The 21,800-nt window shown below is 38.5% G+C and overlaps 1 protein-coding gene across 3 annotated transcripts in view; it reads right to left on the bottom strand.

The window, feature by feature from the left end:
* The window catches only part of rabgap1l (RAB GTPase activating protein 1-like), an 86,554-nt gene that overhangs the window by 17,615 nt on the left and 47,139 nt on the right, over nucleotides 1-21,800 (bottom strand). For 2 of the 3 annotated variants that reach the window (XM_060879821.1, XM_060879830.1), the window contains exons 14-18: nucleotides 11,590-11,703; nucleotides 10,416-10,490; nucleotides 7,947-8,072; nucleotides 6,306-6,449; nucleotides 3,974-4,015 (exon numbers count right to left, since the gene is read on the bottom strand). In XM_060879821.1, the coding sequence (XP_060735804.1) occupies nucleotides 3,974-4,015; nucleotides 6,306-6,449; nucleotides 7,947-8,072; nucleotides 10,416-10,490; nucleotides 11,590-11,703 (501 nt within the window). Of the gene's footprint in view, nucleotides 1-143; nucleotides 1,753-3,973; nucleotides 4,016-6,305; nucleotides 6,450-7,946; nucleotides 8,073-10,415; nucleotides 10,491-11,589; nucleotides 11,704-21,800 lie in introns of those variants that run through there. The other variant, XM_060879853.1, reaches the window with a different exon arrangement.

Genomic DNA, 21,800 nt, shown 5'->3' with positions numbered 1-21,800 from the left:
ACAAAATGTCTGACAGAGAAGACAAACCTTCGTTTCTTCACATTGTTTTAAAATACTGGGGCTATGTAAAAAATATTGTGGATGGTCAAACAACATAAAAAAAAAAAATTCTGAGCAACAGTCAAGTGCTAGCTTTCCCTCACCGCCAGCAGCCGGGGAACAAAGAGCCGGTGGCCCATGCCTAGCAGGGTCATCACACGCTCTGTGCAGTCAGGCCCCAGAGCTCCTTGTTCCTCCCCTTCTGATGCCCCCTCCTCCAGTGCACGCAATGCTGGGGGCATGGGCAACTCCCTGTCTGGGCTTGAAAGGGTCCGGCTCTCTGGTACACATCCTGAGTCCCCAGCACAGTCCTCCTTGGGAGGCTGCAGGGCTGACATGAGGTCAGCCACGTTGAATTCCGTAGGTGGAATGTAATTTTTCTCAGAAATTCCTCAGTTTAGGTGTGCAATAACGTTTAGCAAACAGCTGACAGTCACATAATTATCCTCAGACTTAGTTTGGTGGTTTACATATTCTTAAAAAAAATCACGTGTACTGGACAGTAAAAGTAATGCATTTCTGCTAGGCTTAACCTTATGGCTTCAGTACGATCTACATTATGGCCAACCTCACCTGACACTTAGTCCTGTTTAACATAATGAGAAGACTAAGCTTCAGCTTGAGAAGCTGCTTTTATGCATAATGGACACCACCTTCACAGTGTTCAAATCAGCAATCTGTTGCTTGGTAACAGACAGAGGGACAGGCTTGGGAATGCGATGAGGCAGATGACAGGCAACACATCACCTCTGCTTCCCTCCTCTTTCTCAGAACTAGACAGCTCTCAACCATCCTCATGCCATCCATAAAATATGAACAGTAGAAGATGAAAGATGAGAGAGAAAAATAACAAAAGAGACAAGTCCACAGCGGGTGTTTTCACTTCCCTAAAGTGCACGGATGTAAACACAAGAGGCTTGGAAAAGCTCAGAGTAGAAGAGTAGCGCTAATGGATGTCGTTTAGAAGCCTAGCAGACAAGGCATGGCTCACTGAAAACCTCATCTTGCTTTCATGGCTCATCAGTGAATCACTCTGGCAGAGGGAGATAAAAACACTGGGCGGCTCAATAATCCCAGGCCACATGCAGAAAGATCCGATCGTCAAACTACATAAGGTAAAGGACCAAACCACTCCATCATATCTCATTTCACAGGTCAAAAATCAAAAGGCTTCATTCAGAGGAAGTTTATAGGATGATGCGGGCCTAGTCCAGAGCATTGGGTGTCCCTGAGGCTGGCTGCTGTGCACCTGTGCTCCTCTGAACCAGTTAGATCGAGGCCTAGCTGCAATGCCTGCCAGAGAAGACGAGTCCAGGAGACGCTGAGGAAGATGGAGAGAGGAGAGAAATGCTGTCGGTGCTAGAAGAGGCAGCAGGCTGGTGGAGATGGAAGAGGAGGAGGAAAAAAAGAGTAGAGGAGGGGCATCGGGAAGACTCCGTAAGCAGGCTGGGTCGATGTGTGCACCGTGGACATGGCTGAGAAATTTGATGGGCTAATGCTAAATGCTAAAAGATGCTATTTGCTCAGGTTGGGCACACAGGCAGAAATGGACATGTGGAGGAATAGAGCGAGGGAAGGAGGAAGGGAGGGGTGCCTGTAAGCCTCCGGAGAAAATGGCGTAATAACCAACCAATCAGAATAAAGCAGTGCAACCCCTCTACACCTCCCCACCCTTCTCTCTCTCGCTCTCTCTCTCTCTCTCTCTCTCCTTTCTCTCACACACACAAGTCAATGCTCGTATACTAGATCATTCATGCTCTAAGCGGTGCAAAAAACATCCAGCGGCGAGAGAAACATTAATCACTTGTAAAAATTAACAAGAACGCAGGAATTTTCTAATGAGCCTTTTTGTGTAAATCTGTCCATTACAGCAATGCCTGATATTAATCAAACTGTACAGGTGTAATCACTATCCCTTAAGGCATGTTGGAAAAAATTACATCTACTTGCAGATTACGTCTATAACTATTATTAACAGCAGCTCTTACTCTTAAAGGACTCTTATAGGACTGCACAGTTAATCGCAGTTCAGTCCTGACTATGAATTATACTGTGAGATTTTCATGATTTTTGCTAACATCAATTAAATGTCATAACCTTTGACTATATAATATATTTATTTGATATCTTAATCAGACCTTTTCTCATTGGTCAGAACAGGTTGATTCATTTTATATCAGCACTTCTAATAAAATGCTAACTGAAAGATGAATCACAGGTTCATATTAATGCACTTGTACTAATCTGATAAAGTATTAGAACTTACACAGGGACTTGTCAGGTGTTCCATATAACCTTACAGTATATTATTTAATCTAATTTACAAACCTGTAACACAACAGGACAAACTGAGGTTCCTTTCATTACTTAATAAATTAATTTATTTTAGTGATGATTGCCAAACTGCTGAGGTATCTGAGCTGGATATTGCCTTGAAATTGATAATACACACTTATTTCATTTATTTATTTATTTTTATTTTTTTTACAGAAGAAATAGTTCATGAACCATTAATGTTTATTGATTGAAAGAATCATACCGGTCATCTCTGTTTTGTAATTTCAGTTATATATATATAACATTTAGCCACAACAAAACCTTAGACCAATAGAATTAAGAGTATATAGAATAGTATATTGAATTTAGAGTATTTAAGCTAAACTCTAATTCCAGCCCTATTGTGCTATGATTACGGAAGCCTCGGGTGTATTGATAATGGTTTCACTTTGAGAACCACTGCATTAAATGACTAAAAATCCGAAGTGTGTATTATATTGTCCAAACAGCAGAGGGAAACAGAGACTACTCTTTCAGCTCATGTGAAGTGCACATCAGAATTAAAAGCCCTGACATCAAACTGCAACAAACTAATCCAATGGTCCAGTGCAAAGGATTAAAGAAAAATAAATGTCTAAAAACTCTCCGTAAATTTTCTGATATATTGTATTGTGAAATTTTTATGTTTGTGGTCATTGTCATTCTGAACAATCCACCATGCTTTATTGGAAAACAAAGTTGTGATACACAGTAGTGCACATTTTAGTGTTTTTTCTTTTGTTTTGTTTTTTGCTCTTGGACAAATAATCCTCATTCATCACCACACACAACACAGCTCCCTACAGTTTTGTGTAACTGGAGTATACGGTTCCCTTAAACGCAGGATTAATATTAAAGATTGCTATTATTAATATTAGTGTTGAAATATATACAGACATACATACAGTGACTATGCATGTGTGATGATCTCTGCAGGTCAGAATAACTCAGAGATGTTGTTTTAAGATTGTAAGTTTGCAGAAATATAAACATTTAAATCTAAATTTTATTTACATGTTATGACAATTCTGAACATTACAAATTACATCTTAAGATCATTAAGAAAAAAAGCAAATCATCCATCAAATCAGTCCAAGACGGAGAACAAAGTGGTGGTGGAACGATGTCTTGTTGTGGAGTGAATATTAGCTTGTAAGTTGTGGAGCTTAATGTTAATCTTAGATAATTTAATTTGAGTAATTTACATTGGAATATAAATATAGAACAATTTGGTGGTTTTTGGAGTGTACGGTGATATTTAATGTCACAAAGTGGTCAATCCAAATTTGACCACAGCTGCACACAAGAATGATTTCTTTTCTGTCTCTCAGAAGAAAACTCAGGGATACTGCTACCTCTCTGCCATAGTATGAATATATGTTGATAAATAATAAATAATGATAAGAAAAAGAACAGCAAATTGTTAGCGTGAACTAGTTAAGACTCAGTTATGTCATGTTAGTGTTGTTATAGTTAGTATGTGTAAATTGTTTGCTTTTATTTGAGCCAAATGGCAGGGAAAGTAAGGGAAAAGATTATTTAGACAAAATATCACCGCTTTTTTTCCTATAGAGCTTTAACGCAGTGCTTTAATTATTTAAAGAATTTATTTCCTTACCTTCAACAGAGCCAGTGCAACATTGAAGATGATGTTCAGGCCCTGTGGAGACATTCACAAAGGGGTGTGAGGAGCACAAAGCATGCTGCAAGAGCACAGACATGAACGCTACTGAACAACATGTCCTCTAATAAGAATGCAATGAAGGATCTTTCAGCAATGATTGAATTCATTTTTCATTCTTCAGTTATGTGGCTGTTTATTTACACTTATTTTGTGGATTTGAAAATAAACATAGCTTAAAAAAAAATAAAGGTTACTATGTAGAGGTGAATTTGCATGACTAGAAATAGCTCAGTAATAAAATCAGTGAGAGAGTGACTGCTAAGGAAGAAGAGAAGCAAATATTGGATGAAGCCTGAGTGATGGACAGGTGGATGTGTGCAAGCAGAGTAAAGGATGGACAGAAGATAAACTGTGGGTGGTGTGTGTGTGTGCGTGTGTGTGAGCAGGTGCTATCACAGTAGCAAGAAGAGGTTCAATGCTGAATTCAGCTCTGCATGGGAACATCCATCTCAAACACGCTCAGAAAACCCGTTCACATGGCAACACAGTGCTAAAAATATCCCGCCTCATTCTATTAATAACTTGGATGAGCGACTCAGACAAACCTGACCCTAGGTGGCGCCAGGAGGCTAAATAGGAATGGTGGGGAATGGTGTGTGTTTGTGTTCTGCAGGGAATGAGGCGGCTCTGTGTACAACCCCCCCAACACACACACACACACACCACACACTGTTTATCACATTGCATGACAAAACAGAGACTGACTTCAAAGCTACAATACCACATGCTAAAATGGCTGTTCCTCCCTCCTTTCTGAGAGAGGTCTGTTGGAAAGGTGCTACGTGCGATGTTTAATGTGTCTTATATAATTTCAAAAACACTACTGTAATACACAATATTGCCTTGCAAGGTATTAGGCTAGTTTCTTCCTTATCTCAGACTTCTATTAACATCTTTTCGGCTCAGAAATAAGCTCTGCCCTCAAAAGAGACAATAAAATACGATAGAAATGAGTTTGTAAAAGAAGTTATAGTTCAATACACATTAATCAACTAATAATAATACTGAAAGAGGTACCGATGCCATTTTTTTAACCCGCAACAAGAACAGCTGTATATATATAAAAAAACCTCAGGGGTGTCTATTAATAGAATCAACCAAGGACATGAATCTGAGGCTATCATGGGTGCCGACTCCACCAAAACCGAACAGCTAAATGAACTGGTGAGATTCTTCTGTCCGGTTTGAGCGAGTCTGTGCCCATGTTAAGACCTGTATCTGAAAGGATTTATGTACTGTGCTGTTGCTACAGGATTGACTGTTTAGATAACAGCATGATGAGTGTGCAGGTGTTCCTAATAAAGTGGACATTGAGTGTTTATACCCATATAACACTATACAACATTCTAACACAAACACTGCGCTCTACCATTCTGAACCTGTTGCAAGAACAGATACAATTCCTCTAGCTTATTAGTCTTAGGAAACTCTTCATCCTATGAGAGAACTGATCAATTTAGACTCTAAGACCAGAAAAAAGATGTTAAAGATGGAAAGGTGTCTATGCTACAAAAGAAAACTCGAGCTGAAGAATAAATGACGGAAGACAGATAAAAAAGAAACTGTGGGATACATGGGCAGAGAGTCAGAAAGATACAGACGTGCCCTTAGACACATCTAACAGATTCTCATCATGCGACTCATTGACTGAAACAGGCAGAGAAAACTTTTAATTATTCCACCACGGGCTACAACACCACCTAATGAAAAGCAAAGAAAAGGCTCTCATCTTTTGGAGAACATGAACCAAATTCAAAAAAGTTAGAGAAGAGAGGTGATAGTTCTCAGAGATTTATGTTTGAGAGAGCTGACTGAAACCAATGCCTGACTAAGCAGCTTTAAATAAAAAAGCTGTTACCTCACATTTGATGTGTCTTGGGAGAAAAAACTGACAAATACAACAGTTCATTGTCTTATGATCTTCAGTACTGAACTCTGTATTAGATATTATCTTTATACCAAATTTCTCTGATCAAACTGATTTACTTTGTTAGTATTTCACTAAAGGAACTCCTAATCAGGATCATTTATTTACAACTCTGCCCTAAAGGTCTGAGCCACATCAACCACCTTTAAAGAACTCATCACAGTTTGAGGTGAATGTGTGATGATTTATGTCTTTGACTGTATAACTAAAGTGTTTCTGTAAGTTGATGACCGCGAAAAAACACATCTGCGGCCCTATTATCTTCTCTGATAATATGTAGATAATATATTAGAATAGGTGTAATAATAATTGCCGAAGTCACTGTGTGCTTTTTTGCACCTCGCACAGCAGCAGGTCGGTGATATGGAAGACCATGCAGAGGGGGAACTTGGCAGTGAAGAGGGTCAGGAACCACTGGGAGGCATACATATGAGCCTCCAGGTTCAAATCCTGGAAGTGAGTCCACAGATCTGGGAGCTGCTCCTACACACACACACAGAGAGAAAGAAAACCTATAATATATACATACATACACACACACACAGTGTATATGTATATAAAACTTCTTTTCTCTTCATACTGTATATTTATTGATTTGCCAGCAACATAACAAATGTAACAGGCATTACATACAATCACATTAGCCTACAGGGTCACGCTATTTGGTTTATGAAGCACTTCACAGAAATGGCATTTAACTCATTAACATTTAACTGGGTTTTTCATGACAAGTTTGTTATTAGAGGTGTAAACATCAGGCCTCCAAACAATAATCTACATTTAATTTGCTAAAGATACAGAAGGAAGGCAAATAATCTCACTTGGCTGTTACATTATTTACACATCAGTTTAAAAACTAGAATTTTTACACAGCAGCATTTATTGTGCCCTTAAAAAAGAGCTTCAAGTCTGTCAATAATAAGCAATGTTTTAACCCTCAGTTTTTTTCCTTCACTGTTGGATCAGTACATGTAATGTTTTATTCAGTAAGTGCTAGCTTACGTCTACCAGTTGTGCATCATGCTTCACATGATGCCTGTATGAACTAAAGACACTGTTTGGGTCAGTTACGCAATATATATGCAAAAATTAATCTCTTAATTAAATCTGAACTTCAGGAATAAGCCTTGACTTAAAATTTTGAACATAACCAGAATGAATAAGTCTGGTAGAAGTAAGTCAAGGCAAGAATTTATTGCATATCGCCGTAGATGGGGGCTTTAACTTATCTCTTTAATCAGCCTCTCAAAATGACCTCTTCACACAAGCAGCCCAGACAAATGAGGCAGCAGCAAAGAATCTTTTTTCCCCCTCTCCAGGTGAAGATTTGATCAGAGACAGTGTGTAGGGATGTAGCCCAAACACTAAGAATAGAAGCTGATTTAAAAAAAAAAGAGAAAAAAGAGCTGCACAAAAAAGAGATTCTTATAAAGACCCAACTGCTTTCCCAATGTGAGTGGGAAAACACACAGATGGTGCACACACACACACACACAGAGCGTGTGTGTGTGTGTGTGTGTGTGTGTGTGTGTGTGTGTGAGTGTGTTTGTACACCATCTCTGAACCGATCAATGCTAATACTCTAGTCATGGGGGAACTTATCAATACTAACTGTATTGGGCTGTGTACTGAAATGAGGTCCATTCTGGTGCTAACTACATTTTCAACACAAAATTAAAACTCATTTTGCAGAGATGCTGCACTAACAGCTCACAGGAAGGAAGTGTTCCATAAGCTCTCCTTGTAAGATACCTGCTGTTTTTATTTGTTTTTTTATTTCACACAAAATGTTACCAAGTTTAAAAAAAAAAAAAAAAAAGAAAGAAAGAAAGAAAAGAAAAAGGCTCATTATATAAATGTGTACAGTAAGTCGTGGTCTATTTAATGGAACACATTTTTTTTTCTTTTTTTTTAAATTAAAATTGTTGTTCAATTAAAACTGACATTATTTAGAACGGGGGACATTTTGATTGTATTAACCTGTATCAGGCGCTCCAACTGGTAGAACTTGCAGTGCAGATCCTCAAAGTTGTTCCTGTAGAGATCCCTGAGTTTGTATTCATACATGATCTTCACCAGCACACAGAACGCCTGCTCTTCTGGCATCTACAAACACACAGGACACAGGCAGGTTTTATTGATGTACTGCTTTCCTTTCTCAAAATCCTTTCTCTAAACTAACTACTGTATACATCACTCCACATATTGTCCATCCTGCTGGCAGGGTCCATCTACATCACAAAAACATCCAAAAGTTGTCAAATTTAAGCATTAAAAAAGAGAATCCCATGTATTGCTGATTCAAAGTCTGTGCATGAGGAAATACAGCCACCATTGAGTATGCACAGTTCTTATTTTCTGGTCATTTAATTTTATTATAGCCTGGTACGCACATTATCCAATTCATAAACCAGTTGTTCCTCTCACAATCTTTGCAATATATCTTGCAGCCATCCCATTATTTGGGTTAACTAATGTTTGCATTTTAATTTTTATTTAATTCAGATTATTTGCTTAAAATATGGCACCCCATATTTGTACCAATGGACTACTTTACTTTGAATAGTCTAATTGTGTGTACAAACTGCAGACCTGGTTGCCAGATTCTTACCACATGTTAACTGACTTAACCAAAATACAACATGTGAATGTTTTAGAGCCACAAACATGCAACATCATGCATTTATAGACAATGTCCTAAACCTATTCTGTATATTCACCTGAACCACATTAATTAGTGGCTTTTTATCTCTACACCATGTACATTTCCGAAGTATTTGAGCTCCATTAGTTTGACCTTGCATTAATGAAATGTTAAGAAATTTTGCTATCTGCTTCGGACAGAATAAAGTGTCTGGGTAATTTGGCCAAATTAGCATAAACTTATTACGCGACAGATGTGACAACAACATGGCATATTCATTACTGTAAGGCAGAGACAAACAGGACTGCTGTGACTACTGTTTGTTAATTTGGCTTGTACAAACTTTAGACCGATTTGTAATTAAATACAGTTACTGATGATGTTAGTAACTGAATAAACTGTATCAGCACTCTAACTAAAAGAAATCCAGGTGTATAGTATGCTGAAGATGTCATTTTGAAATAGAGGATCTCTTCCTCTAAGGGAAAGAGGATCTTTACTGCTTGATCTGAGAACAGTAGAGGGTTCATTCATCCTGAAAGTCTGCATAATAGCAACCTGGAAACCTTCATCACATGTTAATAAGTACCAGTTAGCTAAAGACACACTGAAAATCAGTTACTGAAACTAGGAAAAATCAGGAACAACGCTAGGCAGAAGAAGTAGACAGTGCTGCCGAGAATGTGACAGTAATGGAGACCAACAATCAATGAGTGAATGTCAGTGGGAGACTGAAAGAAAGACAGAGAGGGCAGAAGATATAGGCGTTACATACAGACCTTGTGGTGGATGAGAGGGAGAAAATTGAGAAATTAAGAATAAGTGCTTTAGTGATCCAGAGGCTTTAACAGAGATTGCCAAGCGACTATATGTGAAAGATTTGTGAAAGCAGAGAGTGGAGGAATCAAGTGAGATGTCTCATACTGTCAGAATGTGGTTAAAGTGAAATGGTTTGCAACAAGTGCTGTAGAACGCATTTTGTCTGGTGTCGACTTATAGACCTTGTGTGTGGTTGTATTTGAGGGAGAGAGGTTAAGGTGGGTATTAAATCACAGAGACAGTGTGTGTCCAGGACTGAATAGGCTCCTGCAGGTAGACAGTCTAAGGCATTAATATTCCTGTCACCTCCCGGGCTTCCTAAGAAACACTTAATACATATACACACTTCCACTTTTAGAGTTTTCTTTACACAGTAAACACAGTAGATTTATAAAATCTATACAAACTTACAAAACCATATTTTTATTTCAGACTTTTATTAAAAAGTTTCTAACCCAAAAATAAGCCAGAACAGAGCTGCTTTTTTTTTTTTTTTTTTTTACAATTTCAATAAAGTGAATAGACGACTATAAAATATAACAGATCAACTCGTCCCAGACAATTCCCTTGCTCTCAATTTTTTGACACATGTTGGTTTTTAGGCTTTAATTAGGGGTCCAATGCAATTCGTTGCAAACCATTACCAAGCCTTTCGTGCTGGAAATCAACTGTAATTCTTCTTTTTCCCTATTTTTTTTCTGTTTATACCTCACTAAATTTGGTCACTGGGGAGAGCTATCCATGTGCATACAAAAACAAGCATATCTTTTGGGAAATATGACATAATCAGTCAACAGATAATCAAGTCAAATCAAATCAGTTGTAACTATTTTTAAAAAGTGCATGGAACCCAAAAATTGCAATTTGTGTCAATATATATTTTTTGTTTTTGTTTTTTCATGCCCCATTATTGCCACACTGCTTTTTTTCACAATATGCCTTTCACTTCACATTCAATTGTAATAGTAGAAGGGATGCATACTTACATGCAACAGCAACACTGCAGCCAGAAAAGACTGGCCTTGGCAATATCCGATCTCCTCGTCATACACAGAGTAAGCCTGCAGACAACAGAAACCCTGTTATTTTACATAAAATCATTTTTAAATAAAGATTTTCAGGTTACAGCTATGACATACAATCCGTTTTATTCCAAGCTATTCATTATGCCGGCCCTCTCCAAATTGGTTTTCTGCTAATTACTAATTACTGTATATGTCTAGTAAGTGTTATGTCTAATAAATACTTTCATTAAGACGTGAAGAAACCAGACCTTTTCAAACTGTTGCTCATTTTAAGACACTCAGACGAAAGCATTATTCACCCCTCTTATGTACAGATGAGCTCAGACACCCACGATTGGCAAGTGCCGCTCTGAGTAACACTATCCCTCCCACTCAGACAGAACAAACTATGTTTCTCTCTGGGACTATGGGTTACGGATAGCTGCAGCATCGGCAGGATTCAAACTAACAGGGCACACGATTTTCTGCTGCACCACTCCGTTACCGTTCATTACTCTTTTTATCAGGTATTGCTGATTCAACGTCGCCAAGCATTTTTCCTTCTTTCTCACTTTTTCAACTCTCTCTAAAATGTGTTAATATACAGAATGAAACTGACAGACACACGTGTACATCCAAACATGTTCTGAATAGATTAGCTAATCAGCGTTCCAGAAAACAAAAATTAAACTGGGAACAGAATTTATGATGCACCAGGCTATACCAGTGCTGTCTAATCTTATCAACAATGGGCCAGTGTGGTTGCAGGTTTTCATTCCATCAAACAGGAGTCACAGCTGATAGTCAGCTGGTATTGGCCTTCAGACAAATATCAGTAGTGGCTCCTGCTTGTTTTTGTGACAGAAATGACATTTTGGATACTAGAACAAGCACATAAGACAGAACCATTGTCAAAGCTGGCATTACAGAATACTCATCGCTTCTGATCAATCAAACAAGAATTCAACAGCTCTTTGGGATGTATAAATGAAATGTAAATTTGATTAGGCTTGAAAAGAAAGAGCAATAAGACCTGTAATATAAATATAGCCTAAAAGGATCCTTGACAACGCGAGAGATGAACAGTCAGAATTTGTAGATTAATTCCCTGCTATTTTTGTTCTATAGAAAGGCTTGCACCAGTATTACTGCTCACCTTGCAGATCTTGTAGAGTGAATCTTGACCGTCACCGTCTGAGTCCTTAAAGTAGTCGTGAGCGGGGAAGGTGCGATGAATGTCTCTGGTAATGACACCTTCTTGTGGTGAGTCCTGGAGGTCACATCACACAACCAAATACAAGGAAAGGACATGTTTTAATCCAGTCACCTGGTGGATTCATCCTTGTAACACTACAGCTGAAAATAGCATCAGACAATAGGCTAATTGTTGGGTATGTATGATGTCTACAATGTGATTTACAGCACTTTCATTCCTGTAAATATAAGTAATTCATTTTAGATGGTGATTAATGTAAAAATTGGATTAATTCTGCAGCAGAATGACAGCTGTACATATAAACTACAAAAAAAAAAAAAATACACCGTGTGGAAAGTAAATTTAAATGAGATGTGGAAGTATAAGATACCAGTGATTACAAATAATAATAAAAATAACTCCGCATATGCAAAGTACAGGTATTTTACAAAACCATGTTTGTTGTACTGCATTTGATAGGCTGAAATGTCTGTTGTTAAAAAAGCAAAATTGGAAGGCAGAAAGTCCTTGAGAAAGAAAAAAGATTTAATCCTGAAATGTTTACACAGCTCAGACTAATGGAGAGAGAAACATGGCACAACTTCTCTGTTCACTATGCTGTATTTGATAGTTAATCCACAAAGAAGGCGAAGCAGACAGTGTTTGCTTTCTGAAGGCCTTTAAATGATTTCTGGAGGTGTTGCAACTAATGAAACATGTCAGCACATCAACATGCAAGAAGAGCAGGGCAACTCACAATAACTAAAGTTTCTACTTAACAGGCTGTGTTTTTATTTTATGACTGCATTTCTTATCAGTCTAAAAACAATTGGGCATGTTTCTGAAATCATATCAGAATAAAATGAGAAATGAAGAGGATGTAATCTTAGAATGCTGTAACTTTGCCAATCCCAGAAACTTGAGTTGTGTCACATTTACTGGTGCTAACAACCAGACATACATCACTGTATACTAACTTGTAAATTTCAAATTAACACATGACCACACATATAAACCACCAAATTTTTGGAACGAAAACACACCCATACAATCAGTATCAATAGCAGATTTGCAATATATTATGATGGAAATTTGATCTTGAGAAATGGCCTGTCTTGCACCACTGACCATACCACAGTCATTGAGGCAGAAGTCACTGAGATCACTTGCACAGATCATTGAGATGATTCACTCTGCTGCCACATTAGCTGATTGGATAACTGCATAAATAAGCAGGTGTACAGGCGTTCCTAATAAAGTGGTAAGAGAGTGTACATTATTACACCTATCATGATTTGGTTCACTTTTCTGGAGGCCTTCTGGTGATCTAGCATGCCAGAAATTTGTCACATTACACATGCACATACAAATGCCACAGCTGCTTTAATTCTATTCTAAATACATCAGTTAGACTCACATACTCTGAATATGGTACATCTGAGAAATATATACTGTGACAATCTATTACAACAATATTATATCACCATCTCTAATCCCTAAGATCCAATTATTCCAAATGCCATAAAATTCTAAACAAGAACACACAAATTAAACTGAACTGAGATAGACGTTCTGAAGCATGTAGTTTCTGGATGTTTGAGAGTGGTCCAAGTGAGCAGCTCCTCGAGAGAAATCCGTCCCAAAGTGTATCCAGGCCAGAATGAGCTTCTGGAAGGCACATACTGTAGAGCTGCAGATAAAAGACTTTCAGATCTGACAGATGAGCTTCTCTGCTTCTCTGTCGCTTTTACACACACACACACACACACACACACACACACAGAGCGTGATGGACACATTGCTGCCATGAGCCATTTGTTAGTTTGAGAATAATGCACTGGAGGCGAAGCCGTTCAATAGCACAGAGTGAAATGAGGGTAACATCAATCTACAGACTTCTACTGAAATGCAAAGAAATGCAGCCACACTGACACTTCTGAAATAGTATTACAGCACGATTACTCAAAAACGGATGGCAAGTCCTTTGCTAAAATAACCTTCAAAAAAAGCCTGGTCAATTGTCTGCAGGTTTACAATCAATCAAGACTTTTCATCAGCAGTATGTCTTCAGCAATATCTATTCATCAGCAGCATGAGTCTTTGTGGCAAAAGGTTTTGTCACCGTATGTCCTGCTCATTTTGTGTGAATTAGGATAACATGATGTGGTCTTCTGCTATAGTTGCCCTTCTGTCTCTGTAACTGAGGTGCATTTCTGCTCACCACCATTAAAAAGAATGCATTTTTGAGTTTGAGCACAAACTCTGATGCGTCTCACCATCAAGGCGTTTCAGCATGCAGAACTGCAGAGCTCACTGGTTGTGGTTTTTTGTCCCATACAGTGCGAACTCTAGAAAATGTCTAAAGTGTTCAAATCACAGGAGATCAGCAGTTTTTGAAACAGTAAAACCAGCCAAAGTTATTGAGATCACCGATGATTCTGTTGTACATTTGTCTTGTATATACAGGAAAGCTAGAGGTCACTTTGACTACATTAATGAATCTGTGGATAAAGAAAGCACCTCACAATCACAATACACACACACACTGACATCCACATTGGTCCACAGTGCCTCTAACAAATGACCACTTCAAGTTCCCAGGCGTCGTTTAACACCAGACATGGACAGCTGAAATCTCTCTGACAGGGCGAGTTATGAACAGTTTGATTCAATTAACGTTGTGTGTCACTGCAAATCTAAACTGTCATTTATCAACCGACTCCAGAGAGGAAGAGACAGGCAGCGTTTCTTCTCTGACCTGTACCGCTTCATTTCAAGTCCTTGTGCTCCACTAATTAGCTTTATCAAAGAGCAGCCAGCTGAACAAGGAAGTGGAGGGGATAATAGAGAAGCGAGTGATTTATTAGTGAACAAATTCTAATGGAAAAACAAAGGAGCAGTACTGTGTGAGCAACGGTGTATTGTATTGGATTATAATAAGCACAATGCATCACATTTAATAGGATTCTATTAAAGAGTATCTGAACTTTTACTGTTAGCATTATCAGTGTTTAATTCAGAGTGTATTTAGTTTCAGATCTTTTAGTTTTTCATTTTAATTCTGAGTTTGTATTTTTTTATTTTGATTTTTTTAAAACATTCTAGCTCATGCAATATTGTCTGGCTTATATTTATTTTTAGGTTTCTGGTTCCATTTTTTCAGACCCTGAAATTAGATCCACCCACAGCTGTAACAGAGCTGCTCATCTCTGCTGCTTTTCATAAAAGCAACTCACTATAATTTAATACAGCTACATTTTTTAAACTGAGTGTTAAGTCAGCTGTAGGAAAGGAGAAAGTTTGGTTTCATGTTTTAATCCAATTCATTTCACTTTTGTAAAGGACTTAAATACTTTGAAAATATTAATATATGGGTTGCTAAATATTAAATAATGTGATTAACATGAGGCGTTTAACATAATTAACATAATTATTTTTCCAAGAGGAGTGGCATGTTCTCAGGCCAAATATATGGGCACATCTGTTTAAATAAATAAAAAATAAAAATGGAGGAGGAGAAAAGACAAGATGGTTTACACTATTTTATTTTATATCTTTATGATCATTTTACGGGGGCACGGTGGCTTAGTGGTTAGCACGTTCGCCTCACACCTCCAGGGTCAGGGTTTGATTCCCGCCTCCGCCTTGTGTTTGTGGAGTTTGCATGTTCTCCCCGTGCCTCGGGGGTTTCCTCCCCCGGTCCAAAGACATGCATGGTAGGTTGTTTGGCATCTCTGGAAAATTGTCCCTAGTGTGTGATTGCGTGTGTGTGTGCCCTGCGATGGGTTGGCACTCCGTCCAGGGTGTATCCTGCCATGATGCCCAATGACGCCTGAGATAGGCACAGGCTCCCCGTAGTTCGGATAAGCGGTAGAAAATGAATGAATGAATGATCATTTTACCATCCTGAGAGCTTTTGGTCAATGCCAGCAAGTCAAAAGCCTATTTACAGTTTTTTTTTCCTTTAACATAAGGGCTGCAAAAAGACCTGAGCTGATGCAGCATGAGGAGAAGGAAAAAACAAAGAACAAAAAACAAAGCCCTGTATGTTAAAAGGTGGAGGGAAGATTCAAAGCAAAGCAGGAACTAGAACAAAATCTGTCACCTTCAATTGGATTCCAGTTTGAGAGACAAAGAGCAGGCAGATGGCAGTGGACGTCTCCACTTCACCCATGGGCTTTTGCTGCCACTTGGAAAATTAGAGACGCTTAGAGGTCTATAAAAAGAGTCCCTTGCTACTAAGAAACCGTGTCCGAGTGGTGCAGCATTGACCGTCAGTTCTTTTTCATTCCAGGTTGAAATATTGATGCAATCAACCTCAAATAACACTTAGCAGAGGTCAGATTAAATGATAACCTCGACACAGTATCCTCTCAGAAAGAATCAATGAACTAGATAAAGGTTTAGCACACTAGACAAGATGGCTAGTACAAAAAGACAGGATGATTGAAAAACTGTGAAGGGTTTCAAACGCGTATTAGTTCTACTTACTCAACCAGCAGTGACTACAAGAATCCCACTTAGTCATGAAATAGAAATAAAATACAGACATGGAAAAAAGAAACTATACCTACGTTGAATTTTACAATTTCATCCATAACAGGGCCACACAAGTGTTATACAGGAACTTTAAATAAAAACACAGAATTGAAGAAAGGGGTTCTTTTTGTTTTTCCCATGACTAGTTGTATAATAGTTCTAACACTAACTCAGCCCCAACGTAGCTAGTGCACACTAGGATGCTTACAGCTTGAAATGTTCATGGCACAATAATCAAACTTTACAATATTAAGATTAAAATGTATTTTTCGTGTTTAATCTTCCAAGCAGTTACAGTATTTTAACAGAAGGGTCTACACAGTGCAATGGCTCTCATATGGTTTCTCTCTTTTCCCACCTTCAGTGGCTTGCTTTTCTCCCATTAACAACAAACCTGGAATAGACACACAATTGTTGATGCTATTAATTTTTTAAACTAATCTAATTTTTTAATCTACCAGGGCACACCTGTAAAAGATGAGTTCAAACAAATATTTTTTAAGGTGTTTAACACGTTAACACATTAAATATCAAAAAATAAATGCTTAAATTCATTACTGCATCATATTCATCTTTCAGCATTTTAAGTATTTGTGTATTCTGGCTACAAACTGTGGTGAAAATCATGGATGTCTCCAAGTTTGTCTCTGGTAGCATCAGCCTAGACAGCAAACTAGTTATGAGTGCTGGCATATTTTAATCCGCAAAGGATGAAAAACTGCATTTTGTTTAAACAAAACTTGTGCGTTGTCGGTAGACAGTTGGACTATACACTGAATTTAACAATATCCTTCTCCTTCATATTACAATTTCTGTCCAGCTTTATACACAATACAATGTACAGATTGTGTTTTCAGGGTTCAGAAAAACCACTGCACTGGGAACATTAATCAAAACATACATCTTCACACACAAACACATTTACCCCATTAATTTCCCCATATCACAAATTAATGGGACTATAAATAAACACAGACTCAATCAGCTGGGGTAATATACAGCTGTTGGCCATGTTAAGGGCTGCATTAGCCCCTCATCATCTCACTAGATGTGTGTAGTCAGGCGGAGGAGTCTGTGGTCAGCACTCGGTGCATATGGCCTGTGTGCTGTAGTACTTGCTGTGTTTTGGGACGTCTGGACAGAACAGGGGGTGGCTCGCTAATTACAGACCAGTACACAGACATTAGCCAGCAGCAGGGAGGCACGTGCAGGCGACTTATTTAGAGTGAGTGTACGGTCTGAAGCCATGAAGAAACCACTGGACTGTACACTTCTCAAAAATAAATGAACAGGTTCTTCAGGTAGAACTTAGAAAGTGAAACTTGAGCTAATAACCTACAATGGCCAAAGCTTTGCAGAAGTGTTCAAGCAACAACACCACACACACACACACACACGCACACACACGCACACACACGCACACACACGCACACACACGCACACACACGCACACACACGCACACACACGCACACACACGCGCACACACGCGCACACACGCGCACATAGGGATGGCACACAAGAACCCATGAAATTTCAGTATATATACTAACTGCTTAATTATATTTTGGACACATTGGTGTTGTTTTTTATTAGAATGTTATTGTGAAAAAAGATGCAAATCCAATTGATGAAGGCAGGGAGCAAAGATATAAATGACATATAAATAACATCTTTTTTGTACCTCCTGCTTGGCTGAAACAAAAACCTGCATCCATACCAGCACTTATAAGTGCTACTTATAATATGATACTTCTGATCTACAAAGTTAGTGTAAACGGAACATCGGGCTGATTTGATTATTTCTGTAAGCTGAGTTTTTATCACCAGTGAAGGACTCAAGCTTCAATTCTGCCACAGTATGGGGTTGATCACACAATGCTGTGTGACTGAATGCTCACTGGGCTGTCCATCCGCTCCTCTCTTCTCCTCTCCCCCTTCACATTCTCTCTTTTCCTGTGCCTTTGTCTTCTGCAACCTCCTGCATCTCTTTTTATTCTGGGTCTTTGTAGCTCTCTCTCTCTCTCTCTCTCTCTCTCTCTCAGAAAAATGAAATGCTACTTTGAGAACTGCCTCATAAAAGCTGTGTAACTGACAAATACAGTTCATAAATAAACAGGGCAGTACACATTGGGCATGGTGATACAATTCAGAACACACAACCTCCACCACACCACCTCTTCAATAGCAAAATTCAACATCAGACCAATGCTCTTACATCTTTAACCTTTACATGGACATAACAGCTTAAGCCACCTTGCTTCTAATAATTTGTGTTTAAGAAATGCACTGAACACCTAACTGCTGTTGACTGACTTCAGGAAGCTAACACCACCAGGTTCAGTCTGTCTGATTCACTCTTGCATCTGGATAAAGAGAACCCTGGTGTCCTTTATGTCTATTGATCGGTGGCAGGCTCACCTTGGTAAAGTCTCTACAGATAGATTGGACACAGCAGAGCAAAAGCAGGTTGCTTTTTAAATCTCAGGTACACAGTGCAAAGGTGTAGATATTACCTCAGATCAATGACTGAAATCTATTTACTGTACATGTATGCAGCATACTTTGCTAAATGACAAAGCTTCACAACATTTACTAAAAATACAACATAAAACAAAATTATATGTGACAAATTATACACAAAAACATTAAGCATTATATAAAACAGTAGGCCACTGGAAGATGTGTGTTACAGTGATTATATAAGGGGAAGCAGAGTGGCTTTTACTTTCAATAAACAATTCAATATATTAACATTTTTAATGTAACATTGAAAAATTAAATCTAGCTTATTTCACAAACTGACCTGACGCATTAACGCAGAAATCAGTTACTGTCAAATACTGTGCGTATATAGAGCCAATCAGATCGCAGAAACATAACTGCATTCTGTAAGTTCTGATTTGATCTGAATGTTGTTTTGAAGCAGGATGTTTAATAGCCAGGAGGTTCTATAACCTCACAGTTGACTGCTACAATCCACACTTCTAGTGGAGGCATTTCCCCCACTGACTAAGAAGAATCATCCTCTAACATTAAATACACCAGCCTGACTACTACACAAAAAATGCTTTGTTCTGTACCCAATATAACATTGCCATCTGATCATATGAAGTGATTTGAACCTCACATTAAATTTACCAGTGAGGAATTCATCCATGTCTGGAGATCTGTAGAAAGCACATTACAGTCACTAACAATACTTCTCACTCAAAACCCCCACAGTGCTTGTTCTGGTCTCATTAAAGTCAGGACTGATGCACAGTCTTTTCCCTCAGTGGGTCCCAACCCTTTACAATCAGCCTGACAACACATCAGCACTAGGGATAAAAGCTGGAGTGAACATCTCAGAAATGCAAGCTGACCGTGAATAACGTTCCTGTGAGCCGTGCTGGGAGACGACGTTGGCTATGAGTGTCTTCCAGTTTTTACACCATCACTCAGGGACAGATGGATCTAGAATATTGGATCTTGATTCAGTATTGAGGACACAGTGTGAGGGTATCGATTGTGGTCTCAACGCTCTCAGCAGGGGCTAAACCAGGCGGCTTCCGTCTGGAATGTCACTATAGAATGTCTGAAAACTGCACGGCTGACAAAAGGCTCATGAGAAAGCGATAACCTGCTTGATGATGTTCTGACACCATGTAATGATAATACCACAAAATACACTATAACCTTTACACCATATTTGTGTAGTTACTGGTCCAACTACGTCTTATTCTTTTCCAAATTCATCTCAATTTAGTCAGTTATTCCATAGCATCTACCTGTCTGGGAGAGAGAAGTCTTCACAATTGCTTCCTCCTATATACTATTAGAGCAGCTGAACACACTTGAATGAGAGCACAGTAAGCTGCTGTGTAATCTAACACCGTCATGGGATCTGACCCAAAAACCATTAACCATGTTCTCTTGGACCACTAGATGAAATGATAAACACAATTATTTTATAATAGATATGCATAGAGATTCTGTTCAGAAGACAAAGCATAGGAGAATGAGGAACATTAGTGGTGGTCCTATGGTTTGCCCATAAGGAACTAGAACTGAGCAAAGAACTTATAACTATATCCAATGTCACTGTTTTACCATCATAAACATAGATAAATGAGGCAAATTTGTTGTCTACTTGGGGAAAAAAAGCTGTTACATATTAAAAGTATTTTCAATTCCGCTAATATGTTTATTTATCCAAATGTATTTATTTTGCAATATGTACTGTAATTTGTTATTATATCGTATTGTCTTTGAGTATGAATTGCAGCAATGCTGAACTTAAGAACAGAGGGCAAAAAGGGATGAAATGGAGAAAGAAAGGTAAAGCAAGGAGAAAACACAGTGAGGGGTTGACTGACAGGAAGAATATTACCTCTATTTTTTCCTTAGGTGAATGTAGTCTACAGTTCAAAGGAGGCCATAATTGAAATTGACAAACAGCTGCATTAGCCTGATCATATGGGCCAGCCGTGGCAAACAACAAAATAGAATGTGAGCAGTGGAGGTGGAGGAAGATGAAGGTTTGAGAGCTTTGGTAGCGCGGAGATAGATTAATCTTGTTCATGCATAATGCATGCGCGCGCTGTGTGTGATCGCGCTGACGGCTTGTTATTAGCCGTGTCACTGGGAGAGAACATGCCAAATCAGCAGAACTTCTTCCCTCTCGTACATGCACATACAAATATATATACAAAAAAATATTCTGTCAAATAACCCCATAAAAGACTACCTATTCTACCGAAAAAAAAAATGGACAGCTTTCTTAGACACACACCAGGCTCAGTGTGCTAACGTTACAGCACTGCTGTGGGGGTCATTCAGGCTGGCTTTCACTCCAGTATGTCACAGGCTGAACTGGATGTATCCGAGTCCTTAAGAATCAGAAACGAAAAGCTGTCTGATGAATAATGATTTTCTAATCACTATTGTTTCTCATCCCTGAAGCACATTTAATTTATTCATTCATCTTCAGTAAGCACTTTATCCTTGTCAGGGTTGCAGTGGATCTTAGAAACACTGGATAGAAAGCTGACATACACTTGGGATGGAGACAGCACTCGGCACCACACACAATCACACACTCTTTTACACTTAGGGTAATCTAGAACAGACAACCCCCATCCTGAAAGAAAGATCTGACCCTGAATTGACCTAGTAGCAGGAAGCAAACATGCAAAAACCCCATGAAATGCAAACTGTGACAAAGCATAGAGCTTTACTGCTGCTATTGTACGTACACATGTAAGATGTGATAGAAAACATTTTAAGTTAATTATCTGTATAATTACATAACAGGGTTCCCACTCTTTTTCAGAGATCATTTTCCAGGACTTTTCCAGGACATTTCAAATTTAGCAAAAAAAAAAAGACAAGGATCACAGATTCACGGCCTAAAGTAATATGTTCTTCTCTCCAGAAGTCTTAAAAACAACGTGCACTTTATGGCTATTACTTAACTATACTTTTAAAGACAATTTGTCATGTGAATGAAATTTCAACATTTATAAAATAAAAAGACCGCACATATTAATACCCTTTCCTTTCTCAGGCCAATGCCGTCATGCATGCTTTAGTTTGCTGCACGTTCCCCTTGCACATGATATTCAGATGAACAAGGTTAATATAACCTGCTTAC

This window comes from Tachysurus vachellii, chromosome 1 (genome assembly GCF_030014155.1).
Source record: "Tachysurus vachellii isolate PV-2020 chromosome 1, HZAU_Pvac_v1, whole genome shotgun sequence".
NCBI classification, from domain to species: Eukaryota; Metazoa; Chordata; class Actinopteri; order Siluriformes; family Bagridae; genus Tachysurus; species Tachysurus vachellii.
Note: the sequence above shows the minus strand (reverse complement) of the source record. Positions and strands in the feature narration are given on the sequence as shown.